The sequence below is a fragment of the Marmota marmota genome, unplaced genomic scaffold, assembly GCF_001458135.2.
Source record: "Marmota marmota marmota unplaced genomic scaffold, marMar, whole genome shotgun sequence".
In the NCBI taxonomy this organism is placed as follows: Eukaryota; Metazoa; Chordata; class Mammalia; order Rodentia; family Sciuridae; genus Marmota; species Marmota marmota.
This window is the reverse complement of record NW_026000108.1, coordinates 4,447,256-4,457,314: the sequence shown is the minus strand read 5'-3', so window position 1 is coordinate 4,457,314 and position 10,059 is coordinate 4,447,256. Positions and strand designations below refer to the sequence as shown.

At 60.2% G+C, this 10,059-nt stretch overlaps 1 protein-coding gene across 1 annotated transcript in view; it reads left to right on the top strand.

Moving 5' to 3' along the window:
• Positions 1-9,890: 9,890 nt before the first annotated feature.
• Positions 9,891-10,059, top strand: part of Man2b2 (mannosidase alpha class 2B member 2) — a 29,827-nt gene continuing 29,658 nt past the window's right edge. The window contains exon 1 of the mRNA XM_048784146.1: positions 9,891-10,059. This exon is cut by the window's right edge and continues 11 nt beyond it. Coding sequence (XP_048640103.1) covers positions 9,958-10,059 — 102 coding nt within the window. The 5' untranslated portion in view covers positions 9,891-9,957.

Sequence of the window (10,059 nt, the reverse complement as noted above, 5' to 3'; positions counted from 1 at the left end):
GTGGAGGTAGCTGGGTCACCGGGTGTGTTGCCCTTGGAAGACATTGACATCACCCTCAGGGAATCCTAGGGACTTTTCACAGGTGACAGAGAACAGCAAACCTGGCCCCTGAACCCCTCTCTGGCTTCCTGTCTCATCATGTGATCCCTTCTCCCACTCACTGCCACCGTGATGCCATCTTCCATGCTGTGACACAGCCAAGGACAATTTCATCAGATGGGGCTACCTGATCTTGGACTTTCAGCCTTCAAAACCATGAGCTTAATAAACCTATTTTCTTTATAAAGTTCTCAGTCTCTGATACTTTGTTATAGCAACAGAAGATAGATTAATGCACAACCTGATCCACTCTGCACTTGAGGCAGACTTGGCTGGGTTTTTTTTTTTGTTTTGTTTTGTTTTTCCTGTAGAAAGACTTTTGGGAAGACAGTGACCAAGTCATTGATGGGACAGCAGTCTCCAACAAGGAGTAGGCAAGAGGATACACAACAGTCCTCCCAGTGCAGACCACACCCTGCTCAACATGGAGCCCTACATGAGGCCACCTATGGTACAAAGACCTGAGCCACTGTCCACTCCAGACCCAGGAAGAAGCATGCTCACGTCTCCCCCTCACCAGGCACAACCTGGAATTCACCACCAGCCCTCTGGCTAGGGCTCCCAGCTGAGGCTGCAGGGGTGCAGAGAAAGCTATGCGTGGAGAAGACTGGTACCCGGATGAGCAGGTGCATCCTTCCCTGAACCCTGGCTCCATCCTTGCACCCCCGAAGGTCCCTCAGAAGTCCCCTCATGCTGAGGACTCAATATCTATGGCCCCCAAAATTCACGTTGAAACCCTAACCCAACATGATCGAGTTAGGAGGGCTGTGGGCGGTGACTGGGGCAAATTCAAGGCTTCTAGGCCCCAGGGACTCCTCAGCCCCTCCCCAGAGCTGAGTGCCTGTCACCTAGGACTTGGACTTCCTGGCCTCCAGAACTGTGAGCTGGGTGGCTGTGGCCACGGTGGCCGCCCAGCTGGGCCCGGCCTCCTGCCCTCTCGGCACGGGCTTCCATGGGGTGTGCCGACAAGATAACCACACTTGTGGAGCCTGCGGTGTGTGGCCCCAAGGGCCCAGTCAGGCACGAAGGACCCTTGAAACTGACCCTTCCCATGGGGCTGGGGAGCCCACCAAGAAGGGCATCTGGGGCCTAGCAGGCTGCCTGGGCATTATCAGGCACACGAGGGCCAGGGCACCCAGGGCAGAGCAGCAGCCTGTATAAGAGCTGGGGTTCTCGGGGGCCAGGGTGTCAGAGGGGGACCAGGAACTGTCATTGGGGAGCCCAGCCCATCTGGCTCTTGACGGCTGACTGAGGTTATATCTTTTCCTAAAAACAGCTACAAACCAATGACATTTCCATCACAGGCAAATGAAAAAAAAAATAAGATTTGTTTTTTCTGACAGCAGCAAGGTCTCTGAGCTCTTGTTGAGAGGTGGAGGAGCAGAGTGATCAAAGGCAACCTTGCAGTGGGACTGACAGCTACCCTTTCCCACACTGGCTGTTGGGCCTCAGGCGGCTCACTTAACCTCTCTGTGCCTCGGCAGAACAAAGTCAATAAGAACACCTGTCGATACGGTGTTGAAGATCAGGTTTGAGTCCCGCTGGACACTGGACACCCAAGAAACACCGAAGCAAGAGCAAAAAGTTTTATTTAAAGGAGAGAATAGAAAGATGGGGACAGAGGCTCCTCCCCAGAGGAAGGGGCCCAGCTGGTGCCTGAGGGAGTGGGGGTGTCCTGCCCCTTTGGTAGAGTTCAGATTCCTTTCTTCTCATGCCCCCTCCTCCCCTTGTCTTGCCAGAAGCTGGGAAAGGAGCGGTCCAGGGGTACAGGAGGAAGGGAGCGCCCCAGGCATTCATTGACAACTCCTGGCAGGAGGAGCAACTCCCTGGGGGCAGGTGGCAGGTGGGGGGCAGCTGGTGGAGGAGGGGAAGTCTCTGGGGGTATCAGCATTTCATTTCCTCCTGAGTCAGCGCCACCTTCCTGACGGATCATTCACCACCTACGCTGACTGTCCTTCCACCCCCCACCCCCACTCCCTCAGGGTCATGGTCACGGGAAGGCCGATGGTCACGAGAAGGCAGACATGTCAAGAGCTGACTCGGCCTCGCACTCTTGGGGTCAGCAGCTCTCCTCAGTGCTCACCTGTGGATGTGGGGTCAGGGACCAGCTTCGTGGGGGTGTGACCTGGGCAGTCCCAAGGCTCTGGCTCAGAAGGAGCTCACAGGTGGCATCCTGGAAACAGGGACACACGGACACCCACACAAAGGCACACAGACTCGATTGGATCCAGGGTCGCTCTCTGGCCATGACCCTCCCACTGTGCAGGCTCAAGGAGCCCTGAGACAGAGGGGGGGGGGGGGCTGTCACGGGCTCCCTCCGTCACACCCCCTGTCCACCCTCAGGCACAGTTCCCCACTGAGAAGCCGGGAGGTTGCCAGCAGCCAGGGCCCTGCAGACATGACCAGGCGCAGGCCCTGCAGACATGACCAGGCGCAGTCCCTGCCCTCAGGGGAGGCCCCGGACACTCCTGGTGAGGACTCCGGGTCAGGGGCCTGCTTCCACCTCTGCCACAACCTTGCCACTTGGCCAACCTCTTCCCTATTTTACAGGAGAGAAACGGCAGCCCTGAGGGTCAGTGACCGCGTGGCCTCCCAGGGCAGGCCAGGGCCTGTCCAGCCGAGTGCTGCTGCGGTGGCCAGGCAAGGACTGCGCCCTCCCAGCGCAGGCAGCAGAGGAGACGGGCTGAATGGGAAGCAGGGCCCAGCCCACCCGAGGCCCTCAGCGCCCAGGTTCACAGAGGACACGTGGAGGCAGGGCTCCAAGCGCTTGGCCTCCCTCCTGACCCCACAGACCCCAGCAGGGCGGGCCCTGCCCTGTGGCAGCGTCAGGGCTGGGGAGGCCTGGGCTGTCTGGGCTGGTGAACTCAGCAGGGAAGTGAGACTGGAGGCCCCACCTGCAGCCCAGGTGGGCACTGGGAGAGGGGGAATGGGGTGCCCGGCGAGGGGTATGGGAGCCCAGGGTGCCAGGGGCCATGTGAGGACCGCCGGGCACTGGAGAGGGCAGGGCTGTGCACCTGGCCCGTGTGTCCCATGCTGACACTGCGGTCACGGTGGGGGGTGGGTGCCGTGCCTTCCTTTCTGCCCCCCCAGCCCCTCCACTGGGCCTCTGTGGGCCGCACAGCGACCGCACGCTGCCTTCCTGCGACCCCATTTTATCCAGGAGACACTGAGGCAGGAGGGGAAGGGACTCAGCAGAGTGTCACTCTACTTCCCCCAGAACCTTCTACATCCAGCCATCCCCCGAGGGCCCAGCTGGGGCCCTTCACTGCCCTACTCTCCCAGCAGCCTCCAAGAGGGGCGGAAAGTCCTGAGGAGAAAGGGCAGAGCCTGTAGAGAAGGCCCAGGGCTGACCCTGGCTCTCCCGGGCTCCTGCCCCATCCTAAGACGGGGGCACACAGCGCCCTACCCACAGGCAGGGGTCCAGAGCACAGGCCACCACTAGGGCCAGGAGGCGCATGGAGAGGCAGCAGCCAGCAAGGTGCCAGCCAGGGGTGTGGGAAAGGCAGGAGGAGGAGCAGGAGGAGGAGCAGAGGGGCAGGAGGAGGGAGGGGAGGGAGGAGGGAGCAGGGGCGGGACGGGAGGAGGAGCAGAGGGACAGGAAGAGGAGGGGAGGGGCAGGAGGAGGGAGCGCAGGGGCAGCTGCCTCCCCTACCCCAGCTCTCCTTCAGACCAGACCCTGGCCCCACACTACACCTGAGCTGCACCCCAGCCTGTCCCAGGTCTCAGCACCTGCATCACTGTGCTCCGTCTGCCCCCCTTCCTGGCCTCCCCCCGGAAGACCTCCAGGGCTGATGGGCCTCAAGGCTCCCGAGCAGCTGCTCACCCTGTTCCCCAGCGTGGTTTCTAGCACGGGCCTGGGCTGTGGGGCCTCTGCTGGTAAATACTTAGCGCAGAGTCCCTTCCCGTCCCAGTTCGTGTCTCCAACAGCCTTATGAATGACGCAGATGGGGGCTGGGGATGTGGCTCAAGTGGTAGCGCGCTCGCCTGGCATGCGAGTGGCCCGGGTTCGATCCTCAGCACCACGTACAAACAAAGATGTTGTGTCCGCCGAAAACCAAAAAATAAATATTAAAATTCTTTCTCTCTCTCTCTCTCTCTCTCTCTCTCTCTCTCCCTCCCTCACTCTCTTCAAAAAAAAAAAAAAAAAGATTTTCTTGAAAAAAAAAAAAAAAAGAATGACGCAGATGGCCTCACTGCTTGGGTCAGGCCACCAGGAACCCCAAGGGAGAGTGACTTGCTTACAGCTGCAGCACAAGAGGTGGGGCTGGGCTGGGCACCTCTGTGAGACTGCACAGAGTAGGGGAGGGGGACAGGCAGGGACAGAGGACAATGAACCTCATTGGTTCTTTCAACAAAAACTGGGGCCCCCTTCTTGTCCCAGGTACTGAGAACAGTGGTGAACTGAAGGGAGCCTCCCAGAGCACCGAGCATGAGCATCATGGGTGAGGAAGAGTGACCCACCCACCAATAACATGGAACCAATAACATGGAATTCTCTGCATGGACAAAGGGAATGAGGTGGGACATTCCAGGAGCCCCACAAAGGAGAATAGCAAGCCAGAAAAGAGGGGAGGAAGATGCTTCCAGGCAGGAGGGCCTACATGTGCAAAGGGCCTGAGGTAGCAGAGGGCTCCGCGCATAGCAAGGGTTGGTTAGGCTGCAGTGGTGGTGGGAGGAGGGGAGCTCCCTCCAGGCAGAGGAGCCTGAGGATGGGAACAATGGAGGGAACAATGGAGGGGGCTGCAGGTGCTGGAGGGAACCGAGCACAGGAAGGGTCCAGGAGGAGGGCAGGCTGGAGACGGAGCCCAGAGTGTAGGCTGAGGATCCGCCTCTGAGGGAGGCCAGGCAGCGAGGGGCGGCTGTGAGGGTTCTGAGGCAGGAGCATGCCGGGGCCAGTCGGCACCAGGCCTAACCCAGTGCAGCCCCAGGTGACTTGTCCATCGAGGCCACAGCAAGCCCCAGACCTGTCCCACTGGCTGGAGCGGTGAGAGAACACAGGTGTCACAGGGGTCTGGGCTGCGGGGAGACGGCACTGCACTCTTACTGCACTGTCACTCCTGCAGGGAGCAGCCAGGCCTCGCTCCCCCAGGTGCACCCAGAACAGGCCTGCAAGCACGCTGCGGGCATGCTGTGTCCTCCGTGTGTGGCCAAGTGCGTGCACTGGGACCGGGGACATCGCAGCAGCCGGCAGTGCTCTGTTTCCCCAGTGTTCTGGGCAGATGGGAGCGCTCGCGGGACATCTCATCCCAGGGGAAGACAGCTGGCCCCAGGGCTCTCCCTGAGGATTCCTCCTACCAACCAAAGAAACCTGCAACAGCATCCTGGGGCTGGGCAGCCAGGGCCTGCTCCTGGGGAATGTTCCCCTGCGGTGCTGAGCGGCCACCAGAGGATGTCACAGGCTGCCCAGATCCCCCCGCATCGTGAGCCAATGGCCACCTGCCCCAGCCCATCCCAGCCACAGCGGGGTGCGTCCACCAGCCCTCCCTGCTCCCAGAGCTCAGGAAACATGGAGGAGGGAAAAACCCAACCCACCATCCGCCATCGGAGGCTGACAGAGAGGAAATGAGATGAGCGCAGTCAGGGACGCGCTGCCCCACCCCGCCTCTGCGTGTTCCCAGCTGCCTCAGGACTCGCCATCACCAGGCGCCACATCCACATCCCTGGCTATCTATCTGTTCCTTCCCCCTCCCGTGGGAGCTCTGTGGACGGCAGGTCCTTCTGTTTTGGTCCCTAGTAACTAGGGTGGTGCTCAGCAACTACTTTGTTGTCTGGGAAATCAAGGCAGGCGACAGGGACTTGGATGAACTTACCTGAAGGGAATGGTCTACGCCTAACCCAGCACTGGAGAGCCCGAGGGGCCGCAGGCCCAGCCCACACTACGTGTCACCTAGTCAGAGCCGGGTTCTCCTGACTGGAGCAGAGTGGAGGGGAGGCCAGGTTCTTGCTGGAGCTACCCGTGCTTTGGAGACAGACAGGAAAGAGCTGAGGGCAGTAGTCCCCACTGTGTGAAGTCCAAGGAGGCGGGAAAGCGAGCAGCAGCCGGGCTAGGCCTGAGGAGCAGGAGGGGAGGCCACGTCTCCAGCCAGGCCCACCATGAAGGAGGCCCTGAGAAGGGTGGGGGATGGCTCATGCGGTCGTGATCCTAGGTCTCCTCACCCCACTGGCCGACCCCTCCCTTAAAGGCTGGAGCTTCCTCCTCACCTTCACCGGGGGAGCTCCTAGGCTGCCCTCAGAATCCACCCTACAACCCAGATCAACTGCTATGTAAGCCACAAAGGCCCCCAGCGGAGGACATCCCAAGACAGCCAGGGAGAACCAGGGCTACACCCCAAGGCACTGGGGACCACCCAGCAGGGAGCGGCTGCAGGCGGGGTGGGGACAGGACTGCTAGACTGAGCCGGAGAGACCTGTGGCCCAGCAGTCAGCGGACGGTCCAACCCCAGGCCCACATCAGAAACTGCTGTCCCAGAGCCAGTTGTCACAGGGGTGGGCTCCTGAGTGGGAAGTTGGTGGGGAGGGCAGGGGTCACCTGGAGTGGAGAGAGAAGCCGCAGGACTGTCAGGGGAGAAGTCAAGCCTATGGGAGAAGCCGCAGGGGCTCGGCTGGCCCCACCAGGAGCTCTGAGATGGCTCTTCTGAGCTGCCCCAGAGGCAAACAAGCCTGACCTGCCTTCCCCTGCAGAGACCAGTGATCGCCTGTGGTCTGTCCAGGGAAACATTTTTGTTTTTATTTTTTTATTTGTTGCTTGCAGTGTTGGGCAAGGAACCCAGGGCCTCGAGCACACTAGGCAAGCGCTCTACCACTGAGGTTCACCCCTCCTGGGAAACACGTTCCCTGAGAGCGGCCGTGGCCTTGGCAAGGTGGCTCGGTAGTGGAGGACAGTCCTGGAGAGGGACTCAGCAGTGCCCCGTTAGCCAGCCCCTCCTAGCCCCCGATGGGGTGAGGGCTTCAGTTCCATGATTCTCAGGTCTACTCTGTGAGGTCAGAGATCGGGGACACTGGTCCCGCCTTGGTTGGTTTGGGGCAGGGAAGGTCCCTCCTGAAGGGGAACTGCTTCCTTGATGAGAGAAAAATAATAATGTCCAGTGCAACATTAAAATAGAGAACAAAAACAATAATAAATGCACTCTACAAACGTCTGACCGATGGCGTGTCCACTCAAGCCCAGGCAGCACTGGGTTAGGGTTAGACCATTTCTTTCAGGTAAGTCATCCAAGACCCCATTGCCTGCCTTGATTTCTCAGACTACAGAGAAAATGATATTTGCTGAGAACCCCTCTAGATACTAGGGATCCAAACAGAAAGTGCAAAAGCCCTGGTCCCTTGCCCAGTTTCCAGACCTGAGCTGGTTCTCAAATCCCACACCAAGGACAGAGGAGACTGTGTCCTGGGGAGAAGACCTGCCCCACCTGGCCAAGGCACGTGCACAGGCCCCCGTCCAGTGTAGCTTACATCCAGTCACTCAGGCAGCCAAACCCTGGGGAAAGAGCACCCATGTATCTTGAGGGGTGTGACGTGAACACAATGTGTATCATCATCACAGTGTGACTAGGCGACTCGTCAGGAGCACCCACCTGGTGCTTCCGGCTCCCAGTCTCTCCTGAGGCCCAGTCAAGGTGTCAACTAGGACTGTAGGGCCAAGGGCAACAGACTGCTTCCAAGTGGCACCCCTGACCCAGTGGGCTAGGGCCTGGGGTGCCCTCTGTTGAGGCCTCTCCACGGCTGCCGCAGTGTCCTCATGACACAGCTGCTGGCTTCCCCCAGAGTGACAGCCCCAAGGAAGGGTGCAACATCACCTGGGCTGAGGTCCCTCAGCAGCCAGGCAAGTGCTGGCAAACCAGCCAGTGCTCCCGGACCTGGACGGCAGGCCTGAAATGGGCACCTGCCCAAGGGCAGAGTTGAGCAGAAGCCCGACCCAGGATTAAGGCCTCAAAGGAGACAGACCCAGCCTGAAGGCAGGGCGGCCAGGCTTTCCCGCCCTGTTCCAGGCAGCCATTGTCCTGACCCACATAGCAGCAGGGTCAGGCAGAGCCTGAGGGAGACGAATACACTGCTCAGCTGTGGGACCTCCAGGGTTAAAATTTTAAGGTTGACTGAAAGCAAGAGCAGCTGGGGGGTGTCTCGTCCTTCCCTGGGTCGCACTGTGAGGAGTTCATGGCACAGGGGAGGCCGACGCTGCTGTGTCAATTACCCCAGTGATGAGCACAGTGAGACCTGTCCCCCACATCCCACTCTGGTGACCTCCTCGAGGATCCATGTGGTTCTTGGGAGCCTCCATCCAGGGCTCTTCCCTCCCCTGAGGTTCTCGGAGTGCCTACTGGGACAGCCAGGGACAGGGAGCCGGGGTTGGCCTGGAAGTGCAGCACCCTGTCCCACATCCACTGGCTAACACAGTCCTGTGGCCACACTTGAAAGGAGGAGGCCGGGAAGCGTGGTCCAGCTGAAGTCCTGGAAGGCCGTGTGGCGCCATGAGCGCTACTCACAAAGGGTCGGAGGGTCTGCCCTGGGCTGGGGATGCAGAGGGCCCAAGGAGCTGGACAAGACAGAGGACACACGGGCTCGCCTGGAGCACACGTCCCTGGGTGCACCTGCTGAATGAAGGGCAGCATGACCACTCCAACAACGGTCCAGAGCCAAGCCCGGGCCCACTGAAAATTCCCACGAGGGCCCAGCTGTTTGATTCCTGGTCGGGAACCACCGTAGGCCTCCTGCTCTGGGGAGCAGCGATGGCACGGAGGACACTCTTGCCCACCAGGCTGCACCATGTGACCTCCGCACCTCTGGAAGGTCGGCAGGAAGGAGATGGGAAGGTTTTCTCCTTGTCAGAGGGACAAGTCTTGAGAAGGTCCCCAAACAGGAAGACTCCATCTCAGGCCCAGAGTGTCCTTGACTTCCTTGCAGAAAGGATTTAAGGGTGGGTCACAGTGAGGCACAGATTGACTGACTTAAGGGAAAGCAAGGAGCTTCCTAGAGGGAGGCACTGGAAAGGGATGGGTCAGCGTCACCTGGCTAAGGCATGTTTATTTACAAAATCTATAGGGCAGGGACAGGACCCAAGAGGGCGGTTTCGTTTCAGTTCTCCTCGGCTGGTGACTCAGCATGTTAACCATTACATTTCAGAGCTATTTTCTTCTGCCCTATTAATTTCCCACAGGGAAGACGGGGTTATTCTTGTGAACTTAAGAGTCTTACAACTGCATAGGACCGAGCAGCCACCAAGAGTACAACAGGCAAAGTAATCAGGCCCTAAAAACAGAAAATTCTACTGGTTGAGCAAAAACATTCTGAGAGCTGTTTTTTCTTTGGGTCGGGTCAGGAGAAAAGTTATTGACGATCCGCGGATCAGGTCTGATGGTGGACTTCACAGTGTTGTGTGTGCTCCAAGTAAGTGGAAGGGACTTGAAGCCTGGACCTCGGCCCTGGCCACTCTGGTTTTTGCCCCTCGTGTCTTCCACCAACTCGGCGCTCATTTCTGGCCCCTCCGTAGAGGCCGAGAGGTTAAGCACTGGCCCCAGGTCACCAGTCGGCCCCCAGTTAAGTCACTGGGCTTATTGACAGAGCAGGGTCCCGACCCTCCACTAGCCGTGTGACCCGGACAAGATCAGGGCGGGCCTCAGTGGGTCCCCAGCCACCCGGCGGGCACGTCAATCTCCACGTCCACGGGAGCGCGCGGTGGGCGGGCTGCGCGGCGGCGCGCGCGGTGGGCGCTAACCTGCGGGAGCGCGCGCCCCTACCCGCCCGCGGCCGCCTGCGCACCCCGCCCGGCCCGGGGCGCCCGGGTGACGCGGCCCGCGGACCCGGAAGTCAGCGGCCCGCCCCGCCGGCCGGCCGCCAGGAGCAAGGTCCCCGCCGCCCGGGATGGGGCCGCGCTGGCTGCCGCTGCTCGGGCAGCTGCTGCTGCTGCTGCTGCAGCCGCCGGGGTCCCGGGCCGCCGGCCCCATCCGCGTCTTCGTGGTGCCC